At 38.4% G+C, this 22,907-nt stretch overlaps 1 protein-coding gene across 1 annotated transcript; it reads left to right on the top strand.

Moving 5' to 3' along the window:
- The first annotated feature begins 18,040 nt into the window (after positions 1-18,040).
- Positions 18,041-20,296, top strand: LOC148240238 (uncharacterized). The gene is made up of 4 exons (XM_088212105.1): positions 18,041-18,120; positions 19,031-19,247; positions 19,522-19,576; positions 20,202-20,296. Exons 1-4 carry the CDS (start codon positions 18,041-18,043, stop codon positions 20,294-20,296), a joined length of 447 nt encoding a protein of 148 aa, XP_088068231.1.
- Positions 20,297-22,907: the final 2,611 nt, after the last annotated feature.

Raw genomic sequence — 22,907 nt, 5'->3', positions numbered from 1 at the left:
CCATGAACTTTGTATCGCGCACATCACTTAGTGGGCTCTAGCTATAAGGTCATATAAGAGGGAATGAATAAATAGAATATGAATGAAAAAGAAATAAATAAAAAGGGATGGATCTTGGATATATCCTTCCTCTTCTTTTCTTTTTTATTTGTTTATGCTGTGGTTCCTCTCGTTCAAAGAGAATGTTAATACTTCATACATATTCGAAAGGTTAAATTACTTGGTTGAAAGACTTAACAAAAAAAGTCTAGAGTGCACATTGTGTGCACGTCCCATCCACACAGGGTGCGTGGTTGATTTGCATGTGGTCCTATCGTGCGCAGACTTGCACGACGTTGTGTACCCTATGCTCACGCCGTTTGCACAATAGGCTTGCACGGTAGGCCTGCATGTCTGGGCCTGTGCGTAGTAGGATAGGCTGATGCACCTACAGGCAAGGCCTGCAGTGCGTAGCCGACTGGGGAGGCATGCTGCTACCTTGGGCAATGTGTCGACACCCCCTTAAGAGTCATGCGTTGCCTTGGGCAGTGTGCACCACCAATTTGGTAGTGTGTTGTTGCCATCTTGGGCAGTGTGCCACCGTTGGTCAGGAGGCTTTCATTGTTTTGTGCACCGCCATCACGTCGCATGACATCACTCCTTTCCCATTCAACTTTCTCTCTCTTCAACATATTTAACCATTTGGCGCAAATCTAATTGTCTCAATTTTCTATAAATAGAGACCCCTTTTTTCCATTTTTCCTCATCACTTCCATTTCATTCTTTTGTCCTCCAAGAGCTTAGAGAGAAATAGAGTGATCTAGAGAGAGAAGGAGAATAGAAGAAGAAGAAAGGTGTAGGAAAAATTCAAGGTTTCAGTAAAGAATTTAGTATTTACTTTTAAACATCTTAAGGAGTATTTCTTGAGTCAAAATTATGAAGCTTGAAATTATGATTTGTATGATTATGTTAAAGGTCTTGATAAAAGCATGTTATATGGTCATATATGCACTTGATGATTTGGATGTAAGTTAAATGATATCATTTTGTGATTAATTACTGAAATCTGAAAAGGAGATTAATTATGAAATGGTATGAAAAATATTTATCTGTATTGACATGCATAATGCATCAAGTGTTTCATTAGGTTTTTTATCTCCAAAGGATTTCTATTGCTCCCTCCCCCATTTAGTTTGGAAAGACATAAGAGGACCGCTCCCTGTCCATGACAGCATGCCCTCTGTCAAAAGTAGTGACGCAAATTATCTATTAGGGGATCACCGTTGGCTAAGTACTGCCATGGTTATAAACTATCTAATAGGATCACTGTGGCGGGCACAGCTGTGGTCATAGATCGGGTCGTGGTTTGGAAAGCCAAAAATATACTGTTGACAAATTACCATTTTATATATCTAATCTAGGCATTTTGCATGGGTAGTTAGAAATCAATTTCTGCCTTTAATAGATGGAAGTTGGAACAACTTCGCGAAGCATGACATGAAAATCTGAGCATATAATGATTTATTTGATTTTTTTCATTATCACCATGATTGATTTGATTGTTATAACTATGACTTGATGGATCTGACGTTTTACAAATAAATAAATTATTTTCATAAATTAAAAAAGGACCCTAACGTGACCCCTGATGGTAAGTGTTGATGACATAATTATTTATTTTTAAAATCTTATGATATTATTTAAATATTATTTTTTTTATGGAGTATATTGTACTCACCCTTTCCATGTCCCCCAAGATGAGGAAGATCATGAGGAACCGATTGTTGACCTACCCCTTGAAATCTATAAGTATCCCGTAGATCCAGAAACCTTGAGTGCATGACTTGTCCCGCACTCTAATGAGTCCATTCAAATAGTGAAAGAAGTGGCCCTTTTTGTATTTTGATATTCTATATTTTGTTGCCACTTTTGGCCTCAGTTATATATGTGTAATTGAAACTCATATATTTTGGTAAGGGATTTGTAATAATTTGTTCCACTGCATATAATTATCTATCATGCACTTGTAATCTATTTTTGTATCTGGCACCCTTATACCTTAATTAGCATTTGGGATGTCACAGTTGTACTTTGCCAAAGTTGATCCCTACAATCATATCGCATCACCACTCTCGTTAGAGGGTACGCTGTCATTCACAGGGAACGTGACCTCTCACGTCTTTTCAGACAAGATGGGGAAGAAACAGAAACTCTTTTGAGATAAAAAGCCTAACTAAATATTTTATGAATCATGCATGCTGATACCAAAACATATTTCTCATACTTATACATCATTTCTTGCTTCATTACTTCACCATCATATAATATATCATGCATCAACATTTATCCAAGTATTTAATCGTTTTAATTAAACATGCAATTAATCGATTTACATACATTCATTAAAACATGCATTAACACAAAATCATTTTATTTATGCATATAACATTAAGCGCACAACCATTTAATTTAAACTTCGTTAATTTAATCTAAAAATACTCCTTAGGATGTTTAAAAGTAAATATTAAATTTCTTACTAAAACCTTAGTGTTTCCTGTGCCTTTTCTTCTTCCTTTCCTCTCCTTCTCTCTGTAGATCACTCTCTCTATCTCTGAAATCCTTTAGTGAATGGAAGAATGAAATGGAAGTGGTGAGGAAATGTTGAAGTGGGAGTCCCTATTTATAGAAAATGGGGACCATTAGATTTGCGCAAAGTGACGAAATCTATTGAAGAGAGATAAAGCCAAGGTGAAATGATGAGATGTGACGACCGATGGATATGACTGATAGATGGACGACGGGATGTGATAGTAGTGTAAAAATCGGAGGCATACAACCCAAATGATAGTGGTATGTCGCTTAAGCAACAACAGCATGTTGCCCGAAGGTGATGGACAATGCCCAAGGGGGCGGCGCGCACTACTCGAGTAGTGTTTCAAGCCCCACCCTACCGTGCACGTAGGCCTTTCGCGCACATGCAAATTAAATATAAATTTAAATAAAAATTATCTACAAATAATTTAATTAAATATTTTGCCATTTTTCCTCTGTTCGTCTCCTGAAATCTTTTTAATTAAATTTAAATACAAATTATCTACAAATAAATTAAATAAAATAATTTTAATAATTATTTAACTAAATAAATATGAAATTAAAATGTGAAATTCATCAAGAAATTTAAATTCAAAGAGTTTAAACGACCTTAGGGCCTAAATAAATTGGAGTTCACATTATAAATTTAGCACGAAGGTTTGTCGGGGTGTTACACCATGTCTTCCTCAAGGTCTTTCCTTATAAAGGTAAAATGCGGTTTGGTAAAAGGAAAAACCTAAGCCCTCGATTCGTGGGGATCTTTTATGATCGTGGAGCATATCAAACTCGTGGACCTTTTAAATTTGCACACATCTCCTCCGCACGCACGCACGGGATGTGCGCACGTTCCTTTTGCGTGCACGGTGTAGGATTAGGACCTGCGCGCGCATCTTGTCCCATGAAGGTGGGCCATCTTTGCATCACTTCGCAGAGAGACTGTGTGCTTGGGGCCTGTGCGCACAAGGCCTACATGCGCGGCAGCAAGCCTGTGCGCCTGTAGGCTAGCCTACAGCACGCCGGTTGAGCACTGCCACCTCTGGTAGTGCACCATTGCTTCCTTTGGCGGTGCGCTACCGCTGTTGGTGGAGGAAATTTTCCTCCCTCGTTTTTTATGCCAAGAATCTTTTCTCCTCTCTCTTCACAAGATTTTTCCATTTAGCTTGAATCCAAGAATTTTAAAATTCTATAAATTGCCTTTCCCATTCCCTTCCTCTCCATACTTCCATTTCTTCAATTTTTGAAAGGTTTAGAGAGAGAGAGAAAGATAGTATGTTAGTGAGAGAAGAGAAAGAAAGGAAAATGGTGAAGAAAAAAACATAAAGGTTTCGATAAGGAATCTAGAATTGCTTGTGACATCTTAAGGAGTATTTTTAGATGAGCAAATTTAATATGATTGTTATTTTCTTTGTTTCGTAAGTCTCCATGTTGAAATGAGTCGAAATATTATGATTTTCAAGCATGATACGTGAATTACTGATAGTTGATGAATTTGCATGTAATATATGTAATATGTAGTCCGTAATGGCAAAAGTAAAAAGAAAAGAAAAAGAAAAAAGTGGAATGAAGCCTGTATGGTCCGAAATGTATTTGTATGAACATGCATATTGCATCAAGTGTCTCATTAGGCTTTTTATCTCTGAGGGGTATCTATTCCCTTTGCCCTTCAAGGTATCTATTTCTCTCTCCCCTATCTAGTTTGGAAAGAGATAAGAGGACTGGTCTAGTGGATGACGATGCATCTTCTAACGAAAGTTGTATCGCACTATCTATAGGGGTGACCCATAGCTAAGTAATGTCATAACTATAGATAGTTTTTAAGACCACTATGGTTAGTACGGCCATATTTATAGATCATATCATAGTTTCGCCAATCGAAATTAGGCATGAGTAAATTGTTGTATCTGTATCTGATCTGGTCATTCCACTTGGGCAGTTGAAAATCTCTATATGCCCTCAAAGATGGAAGTTTGTAACGACTTTGCAAAGCATGATACGAAAAATATGTGCATTTCATAATTTATTTGATTTTTTCTATTATTTGGCATGATATATGTATATTTTATTTTCTATGCTAATGTACTATTTTGATATTCAAATAAATGGTTACTTTTTCTAATGATGAGTTAGGTAAACAAGAAAGTTAAACGGTAAGATAAAATAATAAACTTTTGAAATCTTATGATGTTAATTTAATATTTTTTTTTTACTGAGTGTATGGAACTCACTCTTTCTATCTCCCCAAGATGAGGAAGTAAATGAGGAACCGCAGGCAGACCTACCCTTGGAAGTCTAAAAGAATCCTGTAGATCCACAAGTCTGAGTACATGACTGTTCCCACACTCTGATGAATTCCAGTAGCATAGTGAAAGAAGTGGCCCATATGTTTTGTATTTTGTACAAAATTCTGGCCTCAGTGATGGATGTATTTGGAACATTATATATATATTTGTAAGGGATTTGTTAAGGTTTGATTTCGCTGCATAAATATTATCATGCACTCGCTATTCTGAATCTGTATCTGACACCCATTTGCCTTAATTAGTATTTGGGATGTCACAGGTGGTATCAGAGCAGAATATTACAGAACAAACCCCTTGTACTAAGGCCTAGGATAGATAAACCTTTTAGAGTACCTAGGGAAGATAAATGTCCTCTTTTCAAAGATTAAGCCTCCAACTCGTGTCTTCCTTTCTTTTATAGAAATCACACTGGGAAGACCATCTATAGAGCATATTGAACGACTTGAAGCCCTGGTTCATCCAACCAGGGCTAAATTTGTCGAACTTTTTTGATCCATTTAAGGATTAACTGAAGCCGTAGGACAAAACCAAGCCAACCCTTGTCCACCCCCTGCCCCTGAATTCTGAAATATAAATTGGTTCTTTTTCCCACAATATAGCATAGTTTAGGAAACTTAACCCCCCACACTTTAAAGGTGGCCCTAATCCTTTAGTAGCCAAAGCGTAGATCCTATAAATAGAAAAGCTCTTCTCTGTACTAGACCTGATCGAAGAACAAAAAGTACCTCTTACAACCTTCATGTTAAATGGTGAAGCTGAACACTTGTGGCGACTTAAGAAAAAAGTACTACCTACCCCTATTACCTGGGAAGTTTTCGTGGATGCTTTCTTTGATAACTTCTTCCATGCTTAGGTTAGGGAAAAGAAAGAGGAGGAATTTTAGGACCTCCATTAAGGAAGCTTGTCTATAGCCCAATATATAGCCCGATTTATTCAACTGTCTAGGTTTGCCCCTTTGATTGTCACCCCCGAAAGCAAAAAAGGTAGGAAGTTTCTCAAAATCCTTCGTGCTGACATTTATGACAGGGTAGTGATGCTGAGATCTAGCTCGTATGTAGAGATGCTTGAACATGACTAGTTGGCCTAAGATCTTATCTCATCTAACCACCAACACTTTACCTAAGTTTGAGCCCAACAACAGCCCTAACAGCTTAGAGAAAGATTGCTTGACCCAGTAAGTAACCCCCTAGAAAAATGAACCAGAATTGCCTTTCCTCCTGCCTTACCCCAACCTGCCTGAGTTTACTAACCTTATTAACATTTTGGTCACTTGCATGGTGTCCTGCCCTATCGGTGTGGAAGCACCCAACATCTTATAAAAGACTACCCTTACTGACCGAAGGATGTAGCCCAACCCATAGCACGAGGTCAAGTGTACCACTTAGATTAATCTAAAGTCCTTTCTTCTCTTGTTCTCATCAAGAGTATATTTTCTATTCATAATACTCCTACCAAAGTTTTGATTGATATTGATGTAACTCACTCTATTTCATGTGCATGTGATTGTAACTTATAATTTAGACTAGAAGCTTTAAGAAAAAACACTAGTAGTAGAAACTCCCTCTAAAGGACTATTAGAGGCTCATTGCATATATAAGGACTGTAGGATAAAAACTTCAGGGATAAAAGTATGTGTAAATCTGATACTATTAGATTTTGTAGGATTTGATGTAATATTAGGAATGGATAGGTTAGAAAAGTATAGAGCTATAATAGATTGTGAAAGTAAAATTATAACTTTACGATCCCTAAAAAAAAATAAAAGTTGTTGTTATCATTTTTTTCTAACAATTGAATGAATAGGAATATGGATGTTGATACTACTGTGTGTTCCATACCATTGTTTGCAATTTATCTTATGTCTTTCCCATCAAACTTCCTAGTCTACCTCCCCCATGTGAGGTAGAGTTCCTATTGAATTATTGCCAAGAACCTAGCCGATCTCGAAGCCTGCGTATCGCATGAGTCCCACTAAGATAATAGAGTTGGAACATCAGCTTTCTGATCTTATCACCCAAAAATTCATTTGCCCTAGTCATTCTCCTTGGGGTGCTTCGGTGTTATTCGTAAAGAAAAAGGATTGTACCCTCTGACTCTACGTGGACTACAGGGAACTCAATCAAGTGAAAGTTAAAAGCAAGTACCCATAACCCCAAATCGACGACCTCTTCAATCAACTATAAGGAGCCATGGTCTTATCTAAGATCAATCTCAGAACCGGGTACCACATGTTGATGGTGAAGGAAGAAGACATTTTAAAAATTGCCTTTTAGTGTAGATATGGATTATACGAGTTTAGGGTGATGTCGTTCGGATTGACCAATGCCCCAGTAGTTTTCATGGACCTAATGAACTGAGTCTTCTGGTATGTGCTGGATCAATACGTCATCGTCTTTATTGATGACATTCTAGTGTATTCCAAAAGCCATGGGGAACACATTGTGCATTTGGCTAAAGTGTTAAAGACTCTCTACCAAAACTAACTATATGCAAAACTAAGCAAGTGCTCCTTTTAGTTGGATTGAGTTTCTTTTGTTGGTTATATAATCTCAAGTAAAGGAGTTTCTGCAGACCCGTCTAAGGTGAAATCAGTGACCAACTAGAGTTCGCCAATCATGTGGCTGAGGTACGTAGTTTCCTTTGTTTAGTAGACTACTACCGATGATTCATTGGCGATTTGCCAAGATTGCTACCCCCATTGCTCAATTAACCAGAAAGGGTGTACCCTTCATTTGGAATTATGCATGTAGTGAAAGCTTCATGGAACTAAAGCGTCATCTTACCTCTGCACCTGTGTTGATCCTCCCAGATAATGAGGAGAGATTTCAAGTTTACTGTGATGCATCTCATATTAGTTTGGGGTGTGTCTTGATGTAGCATGACAGAGTAGTCACCTTTGGATCCCGACAGCTCAAAGTTGACGAGGAGAACTATCCTACCCACGACCTAGAGCTAGTAGCCATTATCTTTGCCCTGAAGATATGACGGTATTACCTTTATAGTTAGAATTTTGAAATCTACACTGACTATAAGAATCTCAAATACATCTTTTCATAACTAGATTAAACATGGGGCAAAGACACTAGATGGATCTTTTGAAAGATTATGATTGTCAAATCATTTATCACTTTGGAAGAGGAAATGTAGTTGTTGATGCTCTAAGTCAACGAGAGCCTACTGTGCTAGCCCAAACCATTGCCTTTAGTTGGAAGATGATGGACACCATGCAATCAGTCCACCTTAACTATTATGGAAAAGGCACCTACCTCGCCTAGATCTGAGCCCTGCCGAATCTTTTATGAAGATCTAGGAAGCACAAGCCATGGATCTATAACTCATCAAGAACCTAGGTAAGTTCACTTCAGACGAATCACTTGATTTTAGGATCTTTGATGATGGATTGTTTAGATTTTGAAACAAAATTTGGGTCCCTAATGCAGTATGCACAAATGTACTCAAGACAACCCATGCTTCCAAGTTGTCCATCCATTGCGGAAGTACTAAAATGCACTGGGACTTGAAACAAAAATATTGGTGGCAAGGAATGAAGAAGGATATAGTTGACTACGTCTCTCGATGCCTTACTTGTCAATGGATAAAGGAATAACATCAGAAACCTGGAGGCTTGCTACAGGGTCTTCTGATTCCTAAATTGAAATGGGAGCACGTGACTATGAATTTTGTCACCAGATTACCCAAGACCTATTATGGTTGAAATGCCATTTGGGTCATTATGGATAGGTTGACCAAGACTGCCCATTTCTTGCCTATTCAAACCACAGACTCCACCAGTAAGTTAGCCCACCTATATATGAATGAGATTGTTTGACTTCATGGAGTTCCCTCATCCATTATATCTGACCACAACCCCCAGTTCACCTCTCACTTTTGGGACAGTTTCCAAGAAGGTTTGGGGTCTGGGTTGTACTTTAGCACTGCTTATCATCCCCAGACGGATGGTCAGTCCGAACGTGTGATCCAGACATTAGAAGACATGTTATGTGCTTGCGTTCTTGACTTTGGTTATAACTGGTATGAGTATCTTCCTCTTTGTGAATTCGCTTATAATAACAATTACCATTCCAGCATCGATATGGCCTCGTATGAAGCTTTGTATGAAAGGCATTGTCGTTCCCCTACTTGTTGGAGTGAAGTTGGGAACTAGCATCACTTAGGATCAAACTTCATTCAGGAGACCATAGAGAAGGTTGCAATCATTCGCAAGGATTTGGCGACTACCGAAAGCCCCCAAAAGAGCTATGTCAATAATCGTAGGCGTCTCTTGGATTTTACCGTGGGAGATCAAGTTTTCTTTAAAGTCTACCCCTACAAAGGAAAGATACTGTTTAGAAAGAGAGACAAGTTGAGCCCTCGTTATATGGGACCTTTTTCCATCATCAAGTGCATTGGACCCGTGGAATATCACCTCACTCTATCCCGAGAGTTTGCAGGTTTTCATGATGTCTTCCATGTCTCAATGCTCAAGAAGTACCACCCTTATCCTTCTCATGTTATTCCTCGTGATGTGGTACACGTACAGGTTGATATGACCTATAAGGAGGTTCTTCCGAAAATTCTCAAGTGGAATGATAAGGTCTTACGTAACAAGACGATTCCCATGGTGAAGGTACGTTTACAACAACACACCCCAGAAGAAGCGACGTGGGAGTTAGAGAATGAAATGAGGAAAAAGTATCCAGATTTATTTGAGACAAATTTGGTGACAAAATTTTTTTAGGTGGGAGGGATGTAACACCCCACCTATCACTGTGCTAAAATGCTTTGGAAACTCTATTTTCTTGGGCAGTTGGCAGCCTTAACTTAAATTAATTTACACTGTTTAATATTTCTTGAGATTCATGATTTTGATCTATTTTTCTTTTTATTTATTTTATTAATTTTAATTTTATTTTATTTTATTTCAAAGGAAAAATTTAGAAAAACAATAAGAAAACAATAAAATGGGAGACAACATGCTCGCAGGAAAAATCTCGTGAAAAAAGCAGGTTGCCTGCGTGGGTGTTGAGCACTGTGTGCAAAACGCGTACGCCTTATCCACACACTGGCATGCACAGGATGTGAGCATAGTGCACACGTCCCTTCGCACATAAGCACGGGATGTGCGCATAGTGCGCATGTACCCTCCTTGCGCGCAACGCAAGATCAGGACCTGTGTACGTGCCCTGTCACGCGCAGGCAGGCCGTCCGCTTGTCACTTTGTGCACAGATTGGTGCCGCACACTGTACGCGTGCTGTTCGTGCAGCAATCCTACACGGATAAACCCTATGCACTTGGGGACTGCATGTAGTAGGACTGTGCGTGCGGCACCCAGTGCGCTCAGGCCTTGCATGCGCACAGGCTAGCCTTTGTGCACGCGGCAGCAGGCCTATGCTCCAGCAAGTTAGCCTACAACGCAGCGACAAGGCATTGCTGCCTTGGGCGACGTGCTGTCGCCGCAGGTGGAGGAAATTTACCTCCCTCATTTTTTGTGCCAAGAATCTTTTCTCCTCTCTCTTCAATGGATTTTGCCACTTGGCACGAATCCAATAATTTCGATATTTTATAAATTGCCCTTCCCCTTCCCTTCCTCTCCACACTTCCATTTCTTCTATTTTTCAAAGTTTTAGAGAGAGATAGATAGTAAATTAGTGAGAGAAGAAGAGAAAGAAAGGAAAACAGTGAAAAAAAGCATCAAGGATTCGATAAGGAATCTAGTATTACTTTCAATGTCTTAAGGAGTATTTTTAGATAAGAAAATTTAATATGATTGTTATTTTGTCTGTTTTGCATTCCTCTTGTTCAAATGAGTCGAATTATTCTAATTTTCAAGCATGCTATGTGAATTACTGACACTTGATGAATTTGCATGTAATATATATAATATATAGTCCGTAATAGCCAAAGTAAAAGAAAAGAAAAAGAGAAAAGTGGAATGAAGCTTGTATGGTATGAAGTGTATCTATATGGACATGCATATTGCATCAAGTGTCTTAGTAGGCTTTCTATCTTTGAGGGCTATCTGGTCTCCTTTCCCTCTGGAGTATCTGTTTCCTCCTCCCTTAGTTGGTCTAGAAAGACATAAGAGGACCACTTCTAGTGGATGACGGCATGCCCTCTAATGATAGTTGTATCGCACTATCTATAGGAGTCACCCGTGGCTAAGTAATGTCATGACTATAGATATATGTTAGGACAACTATGGTTGGTACGGCCGTGGTCATAGATCGTACCATGGTTTGGCTAGCCGGAAGCGGGTCTGAGTAAATTGTCGTATCTGTATCTAATCTGGTCATTCCACTTGGGCAGTTGAAAATCTGTATCTACCGTCAGAGATGAAAGTTTGTAACGACTTCACGAAGCATGACACGAAAAATATCTGTATTTCATGATTTATTTGATTTTCTCTATTATTTGGCATGACATATGTATATTTGATTTTCTGTTTTAACGTACTATTTTGATATTCAAATAAATTGTTTCCTTTTTTAATGATGAGTTAGATAAACAAGGAAACTAAACGGTGAGATAAAATAATAAATTTTTGAAATCTTACGATGTTAATTTAATACTGATTTTCTTACTGAGTATATGGAGCTCACTCTTTCCATCCCACCCAGATAAGGAAGAAAATGAGAAACCGCAGGTAGACTTACCCTTGGAAGTTTATGAGGATCCCGTGGATCCACAATTTTGAGTCATGTGGAACATTATATATATATTTGTTAAGGTTTGATTCCGCTGCATAAATATTATCATGCACTCGTTATTCTGAATCTATATTTGACACCCATTTGCCTTAATTGGCACCTAAGATGCCACAGTTACCATCATCTGCCATAATCTCATCATTGCTTAAAGTCGACAAAAGAGTTAAGCTGACATTCAAAGGAAAGATATATAATTTATTATAGGTGATCGTGTTTTCCTCAGGGTCATCGTTGACAGGTTGACTAAGACTGTTCATTTTCTACCAATCAGAACTACAAATTTCACCAACAGGTTAGCCCACCTGTACGTCGAGGAGATTGTTTTACTCCACGACGTTCCCTCATCCATTGTATCAAATAGAGATCCTCGGTTCATCTCCTATTTCTGGGACAACTTTCAAAAACTACTTGATTCGGGATTGTACTTCAGCACCGCCTATCATCCTCAGACTGCCTATAAACTTTCAAAAACTACATGCTAATTTTAATACGAATCCCTATTTATTCGGGCCCTAAGGCTATTTAGACTTTTTGAATTTCATATTTTGAATTTTTAGATGAATTTTATATTTTAATTTAGTATTTATTTAGTTAAATAATTATTAAAATTATTTTATTTAATTTATTTGTAGATAATTTGTATTTAAATTTAATTAAAAAGATTTCAGAAGAAGAATAGAGGAAAAATAACGAAAAATCCTGTGGGAATGGCTGCGGGAAGGACCCCCCTGCGCAGGCTTTGTACGTCGCTTGTGGGGCAACACAGGACTTGCACTTGTGTGCACGTCCCATCTGTACGGGGCACAAGGTGTAGTTTGTGCGTGCTACCCTTTGCGCGCAGACGAACGAGCAGCTCTTTGCGCCCTGTACGCGCCCTATCTGCGCAGTATTCCTGCGCACTTATGAGCCTGAACACAGTAGGCCACTGTGCACGGCTGGCTAAGCTTACTACGCATTGTAGGCTGGGGTTGCGGGCACTACCTTGGGCAATGCGTGCCGCCCGTCGGGGCGCCGCGCGCTGCCACTAGTTTGAGCGGGATGCTGTTGACACTTGGGCGACGTGCCGCTATTGTTTTAGGTTACACGCTTTGATTTTCATGCAACCATCACGTCAATAGTTGGTCACATCTATTAGTTGTCACATCTTATCATTTCACCTTGACTTTCTCTCTCTTCACCAGATTTCACCACTTAGTGCAAATCTAACGGTCCCAATTTTCTATAAATAAGGACAAGACTTCACCATTTCTTCACTACTTCCATTCATTTTTCCATCACCCAAAGGGTTTTAGAGAGAGAGAGTAATCTAGAGAGAAAAGGAGAGGGGATGAAGAAAAGGCGTAGGAAACATTGAGGTTTCGGTAAGAAATTTAGTATTTACTTTTAAACATCCTAAGGAGTATTTTTAGATTAAATTAACAAAGTTTAAATTAAATGGTTGCGTGCTTAATCTTATTTGCTTAAATAAAATGATTTTATGTTAATGTACATTTTTATAAACATATGTAAATCGATTATTTGCATGTTTAATTAAAATGATCAAATTCTTAGATAAATATTGATGCATAATACATTGTATGATGGTGAAGTAATAAAGCAAGAAATGACGTATAAGCATGATAAATATGTATTGGAATCAACATGCATGATTCATAAAATATTTTGTTGGGCTTTTTATCTCTGAAGGATTTATGTTTCTCCCTCATCTAGTCTGAAAAGACGTGAGAGGACCTCTCCTTGTGGATGATGGCATACTCTCTAATGAGAGTGGTGACATGATATAATTGTAGGGGTCACCTTTAGCAAAGTACAACTAGGGCCATAGTTTACAAATAGGACCACTGTGATTGGCACGACCGTGGTCATAGATCATGTCATGGTTTGGCAAGCCATAAATGTGCTGTTGGTTTAGTGAGCCAAAAATTGCTATTATAACATGAATTGAATTGGTCATTCCACATGGATGGTCAGGAATTTGTATTGTCCTCAGTAGATGGAAGTCGGAATGATTTCATGTGAAGAATAATATTAAATAAAGAGCATATCATGATTTGTTTAATTTTTTTTATTGTCAGCATGGTTAATTTGATTGATATGATGTGACTCTGACATGATGGATTTGATGTCTCATTTAATAAATAAATTGATTTCATAATTAATAAAGAACCCCCGACATGAATCTTGATGGTAAGTAATGATGGTACTTTTTAATTACCTTTAAAATCTTATGATGTTATCTAAATACTATTTTTCTTACTGAGCATATGGAATTCACCTCTTTCTATGCCCCCCTCAAATGAAGAAGATAGTGAGGAACCCATCGTTGATCTACCACTTAAAGCCTTTGAGGTTTTCGTGGATCCATGAACCGTTATGAGTGCACAGTTGTCCTGCACTTTGATGTATCCATCTTTTGTAGATGCTTGGAATTAATTTTATTTTTGCTTTACTATTGTATGAAACTCTATTATTATTTTATAAGAAATTTGTAATTATTTATTGCAATGCATACATTTTATCTCTATGCACTCGTAATCTGTTTTTGTATCTGGCATCCTTATGCTTTAATTAGCATTTGAGATGTCACACATGGTCGCCAATAGCAAATTCCAGTGGCCTCCTACGGTTGTCAGCATAGCTCTTCTGATGACTCTGCACAGTGGTGAGGTTTTTCCGAATAATGGTGACTTTCTCAATGTTTTTCTGATGTAGTCGTGTCCCAAGTGACGCTGGTTTCCAACATCTTTCCAGTAGGTGGGGAAACGACTGGGCCTACCATATAGGGTTTCATATGGAGCCATACCGATGCTAGAATGATAACTATTGTTATAAGCAAATTCACATATAGGAAGATACTCATACCAATTATCACCAAAGTTGAGAACACAAGCGTGCAATATATCTTCTAGTGTCTAGATGGTACGCTTAGACTGACCATCAGTTTGAGGTGATAGGTAGTAGTGAAGTATAATCCTGAACTAAGGGCTTCCTGAAAACTGTCCTAGAAATTGTAGGTGAATAAGGGGTATCTGTCTGAAACGATAAAAGAGGGGACGTCATGGAGTTGAACAATCTCCTCGACGTAAAGGTGGGCTAACTTGCTGGTGGAGCCTATTATTCTGATAGGTAGAAAATGGGCAATCTTGGTCAACTTATCTATAATGACCCATATTGCATTCCTACCAAAACTGGTTATGGACAAATCAGTGACAAAGTTCATGGTTACATGCTCCCACTTCCAATTTAGAATAGGGAGGCCTTGCAATAAACTTTCGAGTCTCTGATGCTCAGCCTTAATTCACTTACTCGTAAGGCATTGGAAGACATAATTAACAATATCTTTCTTTATTCTAGGCCACCAGTATTGGTGCCTCACGTCTCGGTACATCTTGGTACTTCAGGGGTGAATGGACAACTTGGATGCACGAGCAACATTAAGAAAATCTATCTTAACCGCAGCAGAAACCCAAATACAATATCATAATCGATACAAACCATCATCTGTGAGCCTAGAATTAAGAAACTCATTAGAAGTAAACTTACTTAGGTTCTGAGTTATCTCAGGGTCAATGGACTGAGCTTCCCAAATCTTCATTAAAAAATTAGGCCAGGCCCAAATTTGGGTGAGGTATGCACCATTGCCATAATGATTAAGGCTGAGCGCCTGCATTGAATCAACTAGCTTCCAACTCAAAGCCATCATCTGGGCCAACAAGGAAGATTCCTTCTGACTCAATGCATCAGCAACCACATTACTTTTAACGAGGTGGTAGAGGATCTTGTACTCATAGTCTTTTAAGAGGTCAATCCAACACCTTTGCCTTATGTTCAGTTCTCCCTTAGAAAATAAATATTTCAAACTTTTATGGTCAGTATAAATTTCAAATGTCTGGCCATTTAGATAGTGGTGCCATATTTTTAGGGCAAAGATGATGATAACCAACTTTAGGTCATGCATGGGGTAATTATTCTCATGGGGTTTCAAATGTCAAGATCCATAAGCGACTTCCCGACCATTTTACATGAGAACACATCCCAAACTAACGTGAGATGCATCACAGTAAACTTGAAATCGCTCAGTAATATCGGGAAGGATCAACATTGGGACAAAGGTGAGGTGATACTTTAGCTTAACAAAATTTTCTTCACATTCTTCATCCCAAACAAAAGCTACACCTTTCCTGGTTATGCAGGTCAAAGGAGTTGCAATCTTAAATAACCCATCAATGAATCGATGGTAGTAGTCGACCAAACACAAGAAACTTGTACCTTAATGACATTTTTTGGTTAGCTCCAATTAATTATAACTTCAACCTTGGAAGGATCAATAGAGACTCCTTCGCCCGAAGTGACTTGATCGAGCAGAGATACTGGGTCTAACTAAAACAAACACTTGTTGAATTTTGCATACAAGTGATTTCGATGGAGGGTTTTCAATACTTGGGAAAAATGGTCTACGTGTTCTTTACGGTTCTTTGAGTACATTAGGATGTCAATAATGAATATGATGATGTATTAATCCAATGCATGCCAGAAAATCCTGTTTATAAAGTCTATGAAGGCAATAAGGGTATTAGTCGATCCAAAAGGCATAACCTGAACTCAAATTAACCATACCAGCATCGAAAGGTTGTTTTGGGAATATTTTCTTCCTTCACTCTCAACTGATGCTGCCCTGATATGAGGTCAATCTTTGAGAAAACTGTAGCACCTTGCAACTGATTAAAAAGATCGTCAATACGAGACAAGGGGTAATTACTTTTTACCGTTACCCAGTTGAGCTCTCTGTAGTCGATGCATAGCCAAAGAGAACAGTCTTTCTTCTTTACAAACAACACCAGGGCACCCCAAGGAGAATGCCTGGGGTGAATGAACTTTGCCTAAGTAGCTCAGAGAGTTGGTGCACAAGTTTAGCAAATTCAGTGCGACTCATGCAGTAAGCAAGCTTTGAGATTCGTTAAGTTCCTAGAAGTAGATTGATGGAAAAATTCTATCTCCCAGGTTGACCAGGCAGCTCCTCTGAAAGAGTTTCAGAAAGTTACAAACCATTGGGATTATAAAAACTACAAAATCCATATCCATGTTCCTACACTCAAAGGTTAGAAAACAAAAAAATTCATGCATACAAGTTTTTCTATAAGTTAGCAAATCTTTATTTCATTTTTTTGGTGAATGAAGGGTTACCATTTGGCTTTGATAATTAATAATTGCCTTATATTTTTCTAACCAATCCATACCTAAAATAATATCAAATCATGATAAATCTAAAAGTATGAGGTAGAAGTTCAGTTCTTGAGGCTTTTACCTTATGGTTTTTATACATATAGTGACCCTTTAAAAGTCCTCTATAGGGAGTTTCTACTTCCAATATTTTATTCAAAGTTTTAGACTTAATATCTAATTTACAAGCAAAAGAATAAGAAATAAAAGAGTGGGTAGCACCTATATAAATCAAGGCTTGGGCAACGGTATCATAGATAAAAAGCATACTCTGGATAACAACAGGAGTTGTAGGGGCACTTGGCTTATTGAGATAGTAGACACGTCCTTGTGCTATAGGCCTGACCCCGTCTTTTGGCTATTGAGGACAACCCCTCACAAAGCACTGAGTGCTCAGGCATTTGTTGCAGGAGTTGTTTAAACGCCGATAGGGTTGATCACCATGGAAACGACCATAATGCTGGTAGGGTAGGCTAGGTTGGGCAGTATTTCTAATAAGTGGGTACAGGATAAGAAGAGGGGAAACACGAGGTCTTTTATCGGGGTGGCTGTTGACAAGGTCAGATAATCTTTTTCTTTGTTGTTGGGGTTTGTGTTGCTACTACTGAGTACAGACTCGGGCAATGCATTGGTATTCGGTCGAGATAAGGTCTTCGACAACTGTGCACGTTCAAGCACCTTAGCATAGGAGTTGGGTGTCACATCACTACCCCACCCTAGGTATCTGCACGAAGGCCCTTCAAAAATTTCCTGGCCTTATGACTCTCTGAGGTGACAATCAAAAGGGCAAACCTAGACAACTGAGTAAGTCAAGCTGCATATTGGGTACCTGTCATATTCCCCTGGTAGAGGTCCTGAAATTCCTCCTCTTTCTTCTCTTGAACGTATATTGGAAAAAAGTTCCCAAAAAAGGCATCCATGAAAATTTCTCAAATGGTAAGGGAGGGTAGGACATCTTTCTTAAGCCATCACCAGTGTTTGGCTTCTCTGGTCAATATAAAGGATGTAGGGAGGACTTTTTGGTCTTTGATTAAGTCTAGGAGAAAGAAGAGCTTTTCTATCTACAGGATCCAAGCTTTTACAGCTAAGGGGTCAAGGCCTCCTTCGAAGTGGGGTAGGTTGAGTCTTCTAAATTTGAAAATGTTATGGGAAATGGATTTTTTAGTTAGGTAATAGTCGAGGGCAGAGGGTGTTGACAGTGATTTGCTTAGTTTTGATCTACTGCTGTGGTTAGACCCTAAATGGCTCTGAAGAGCTTGGTAAACTTGTTCCTGGTCAGTGGAGGCCAAGTTCTTAGGTCGCTAAGTTCTTTCTACAGAAGGTCTGCCTCAAGTCATTTTGGTCTTACAATAAAAAAGAGAGATAACAAGTTGGTTAACTAGTTTTCAAGAAAGGAAATATCAGTGGTTTTTTCCTAAACTATAGCCTCAATATAAGGGATTATTCCATGTAATTGCTCTAATATCATTTGTAACATCCTAGATACTAATTAAAGCATAAGGCTACCACGGGATCCTCATTTGAAGGGGCATGGAAAGGGTGAGTCCCATATACTTAGTAAGAAAAATAGTATTTAATCGATATTACTAAGATTTTAAAAGTAATTAAACTTAGAAATAATACATTATTTACTTACTATCGAAGAACGTACCCATTTCAATAATAAAGAAAACATTTTATTTTATTAAGAAAAACATCAACATCATGTCAGTCACATCAAACATGTAATCATGTCATGTGTATGGGTCCCGACAGTTGAAACCTCATGAGCGAAACTACCCTACTCATGACCTAGAATTGGTGGCCATTATCTTTGCCCTGAAGATATGGTGTCATTACCTGTTTGGTTAAACCTGCGAGATTTACACTAACCACAAGAGTTTGAAGTATATCTTCTCATAGAGGGAGTTAAATATGAGACATAGACGCTGGATGGATCTCTTGAAGAACTATGACTACAAGATCATCAATCACCTCGGTAGAGAAAGTGTAGTCTCTGATGCACTAAGTTGAAAAGAGTCCACAGTGTTGGCCCAAACAATGGCCTCCAGTTGGAAGTTAAATAACACTATGCAATCGCTCTGCCTTAGCTACTATGGTAAAGGTACCTATCTCGCTCAGATTCAAGACCTACCGAATCTCTTCATGAAAATTTTAGAAGCTAAGTCCACAGATCAGGAATTCACCAAGAATCTGGGTAAGGTCTCTTTTGACGAATTTCTTTATTTTAGGATTTCAGATAATGGATTATTTAGATTTCAGAATCGAATTTGGGTTCCTGTCGCTGTAAGGGCGGATGTTCTCAAGACCGCCCATGCCTCCAAGCTATCTATCCACCCCGGGAGTACCAAGATGTACCGAGACTTAAAGTGTCAATACTGGTGGCCGGAAATGAAGAAGGACATAGTCAACTACATCTCTCGATGCCTTACTTACCAGAGGATTAAGGCAGAACATCAGAGACTCGACGATTTGTTACAAGGCCTCCTGATTCTAAAATAGAAGTGGGAGCATGTAACCATGGATTTTGTCACCGAACTGCCCAGGAGCTGTTATAGTCATAACCAAGACTGCCCATTTCTTGCCCATCAGGACCACTAACTCCACCAACAAATTAGCCCGCCTTTATGTTGATGAGATTGTTCGACTTTATGGTGTTCCCTCATCCATTGTGTTCAATCAAGATCCTCAAGTTAGCTCCCACTTTTGGGACAACTTTCAGGAAGCTCTGGGGTATGAATTGTACTTCAGTCCTGTTTATCATCCCCAAATAGATGGTTAGTTAAAACATACGATTCAGACATTGGAAGACATGTTGCGTGCTTACGTCCTTGACTTTGGCGATAACTAGTATAAGTATCTTCCCCTATTTGAATTTGCTTATAATAATAGTTATCATTCCAGCATCGACATGGCTCCGTATGAAGACTTATATGGTAGGCCTATCGCTCTCCCATTTGTTGAAGCAAAGTTGGAAACCAGTGTCATTTGGTACCAAACTTCAGTCAAGAGACTATTGAGAAGGTCGTGATCATTCGTAAGAACTTGGCTACCATCTAGAGCTGTTAAAAGAGTTACACTGATAATCGTAGGTGACCCTTGGAATTCATCGTTGGAGACCAGGTTTTCCTTAAGGTTTTTCCTTACAAAGGAAAAAAGAGATTCGAAAAAAGAAGGAAGTTAAGCCCTCGGTATATGGGACCTTTTTGGATCATTGAGCGCATTGGACCCGTGGCATAACTCCTTACTCTACCTTGAGTATTTACGAGTTTACATGATTTTTTCCATGTCTCGATGCTAAAAAGGTAACACACTGACCCATCTCATATTATTCCTCATGACGAGATGCAAGTATAAACCGATATGACTTATGAAGAATTCCCTGTAGAGATTCTTGGATAGACTTACAAGGTCTTGCACAACAAGACAATTCCCATGGTGAAGGTACAGTGGCAGCATCATGCACCAGAAGAAGTGACATGGGAGTTGGAAAGTGAGACGAGGGAAAAGTTTTTAGACCTATTCGAGACAAATTTGGGGACCAAATTTTTCTAAGGTGGGGGGAGGATGTAACACCCTGCTCACCCTACACTTAATTTATATACGAAAAATCTTATTTATTTGGGGCTTAAGGTCACACTGAACTCATTCATTTTATTTTGCAGTTTATTATCATGATTCGTAAATTATACTAATTTTTATTTCTTTTAATTTTATTTAATTTTATTTAATTTTATCTAATTTTATTTTGATTTAATTATTTGATCGTCATTTTTTGAAATAAATGATTTTAAGGAAAGATACAGAAATAAAGGGAAAAATCTTGCGATAAAACTCAAATGGGAATGGGCTGCCTGCGCGGGCACTTGTGTGCTATGCACTCACAATAGGTGCAGGATGGGTGCACAGTGTGTACATCCCACTGTGTGTGGAGCAAAAGACAAGCCTGCAAACGCGTCTTGTTTGGCACAGGCAAGAGCTGTCTGCGCACATCAAATCGCAGACGGACAGGCAGGCGCCACACACTGTGGACGCGCTGTCCACGCAGCACACCTGTGCAAATAGGCCTGTGCACCTGGGGCCTGCGCGAAGTAGGCCTAAAAGTATATAGGCCAGCTCCTGCACACGGCAGGGTAGCCACGCACCTGTAGGCTAGGCCTGCAGCGCTAGCCAGGCAGGTGAGGCCATTGTCACCTCGGTCAGTATGTAGCCACCGACCTAGAGCGGTGTGCCACCGCTTGAGGTGCTGTCGCCGGTGGAGGAGGTCTTTTTCCTCTATTTTTTTGTGCGAAGCATCTTTTTACTCTCTCTCCTCACCAAATTTTACCACTTGGCACAAATCCAACAACTCCTATTTTCTATTAATAGGGGACTTTCCTCCTATTTTTTTCTCACTTTCATTCTTCCACCTTTCAAGAGTTAGGGAGAGAGAGGGAAAAATAGTGATTTAGAGAGAAAAGGAGAGGAGGAGAAGAAGAACAGTGTAGAAGAAATTATTAAGGTTTCGATAAGGAATTTAATATTTCTTTAAATTTCTTAAGGAGTATTTGATCTAGAGAGAAAAGGAGAGAAGGAGAAGAACGGTGCAGGAGAAATTATTAAAGTTTTGATAAGAAATTTAGTATTTCTTTAAATATCTTAAGGAATATTTTTAGACAAAAAAAAAGATTAAATTGATAATTATGTGATTTTGCTTGTTTTGCATGCAATATGTTAGTAGGCTTAATAAGTTGAATTATTCTTGTTTTCAAGTATGCTATGTGAATGATAGATACTTGATGAATTGCATGTAATTAACATAATATGAAACCGATAAGGTCATTTGAAAAATAAAAAGAACAAAATAAACGAAAAGAAAAATGGAATGAAGCATGAATGGTCCGAAGTATGTATCTGTATTGACATGCATAATGCATCAAGTATCTCATTAGGCTTTTTATCTCTAAGGAGTATCTTTTCCCCTATCCCCATCTGTGGCATCTTTTTTCCCCCTCCCCCATCTGGTCTGGAAAGATGTAAGATGATCACTCCCTATGGATGACGACATACCCTCTGACGAGAGTGGTGACGCGAATATCTATTAGGGGTCACCTTTGGCTAAGTACTGTCGTGACCATAGAATATCTAATTGGACCACTATGGTTGGTATGGTCGTGTTCATAGATCGTATCATGGTTTAGCAAGATGGAAATGTGCTTGAGCAAATTGCCGTTATCTGTATTTGATCTGGCCATTCCACATGGGTAGTCAGAAATCTGTATATGCCTTCAAAGATAGAAATCATAACAACTTCGCGAAGCATGACTCGAAAATCTGAGCATTTCATGATTTGTTTGATTTTCTCTATTGTCAGGTATGTTGTGTGTTTTATTTTGATTGTTGACTATAATGTGATTTTTTTTTAATAAATAAAGTGTTTTCATAAGGCAAGATAGGTCTACGGCATAACCAAATGACAAGTGTCTATGTTAGAATTATTCACCTTTTAAAACCTTATGATGTTATCTAAATATTATTTTTCTTACTAAGCATATGAAACTCACTCTTTCTATTCCCCCTCCAGATGGGGAAGATAATGAGGAACCGTTAGCTGACCTATCCATTGAAGTTTATGAGGATCCTGTGGATCTATAATTATTAAGTGCATGATCGTCCCTGCACTCTAATGAGTCCAATAGTATAATGATAGAAGTGGCCCTCTTTTGTATTTTAACATTTTATTTTTAGCCACTTCTGGCATCAGTTATATATATATATTTGATTGGAACTCATATATTTTTAAGGAATTTGTATTAATTTGCTCCGTTGCCTATAATTTTTATCATGCACTTCTAATATGTTTTTGTATCTGACCCCACATGCCTTAATTCGCATATAGGATGTCACTTTAAAGGTTTACATGGTCCCAATATTTAGCACCTTATGAGCCTTTAAAATGATTACATACTCATACAAACTTTACTTTATAATATTAACTTAACTTATTACTGATCTTGTAAGTTTAATTAATGTGATACATTTGTAAGTTTTTTGAGTTAGTTCTAACTTATTACTGACCTTGTACGAAATTTTAAAAATGTAATTATACATAAAAAAATTATTCCACCA

Source organism: Carica papaya, chromosome 9, assembly GCF_054855325.1.
Source record: "Carica papaya isolate Zhongbai chromosome 9, ASM5485532v1, whole genome shotgun sequence".
Classification (NCBI taxonomy): domain Eukaryota; kingdom Viridiplantae; phylum Streptophyta; class Magnoliopsida; order Brassicales; family Caricaceae; genus Carica; species Carica papaya.
This window is presented reverse-complemented; position numbering and strand designations above follow the sequence as displayed.

Excerpts from the sequence above, each read along its gene's own strand:
- LOC148240238 (XM_088212105.1), top strand. The coding sequence starts at position 18,041 with ATGGCTCTGAAGAGCTTGGTAAACTTGTTCCTGGTCAGTGGAGGCCAA. Across the intron at positions 18,121-19,030 it reads CTAAGTTCTTTCTACAGAAG|GATTTCAGATAATGGATTAT; the intron begins GTCTGCCTCAAG and ends TCTTTATTTTAG. Across the intron at positions 19,248-19,521 it reads TTACTTACCAGAGGATTAAG|GAAGCTCTGGGGTATGAATT; the intron begins GCAGAACATCAG and ends GACAACTTTCAG.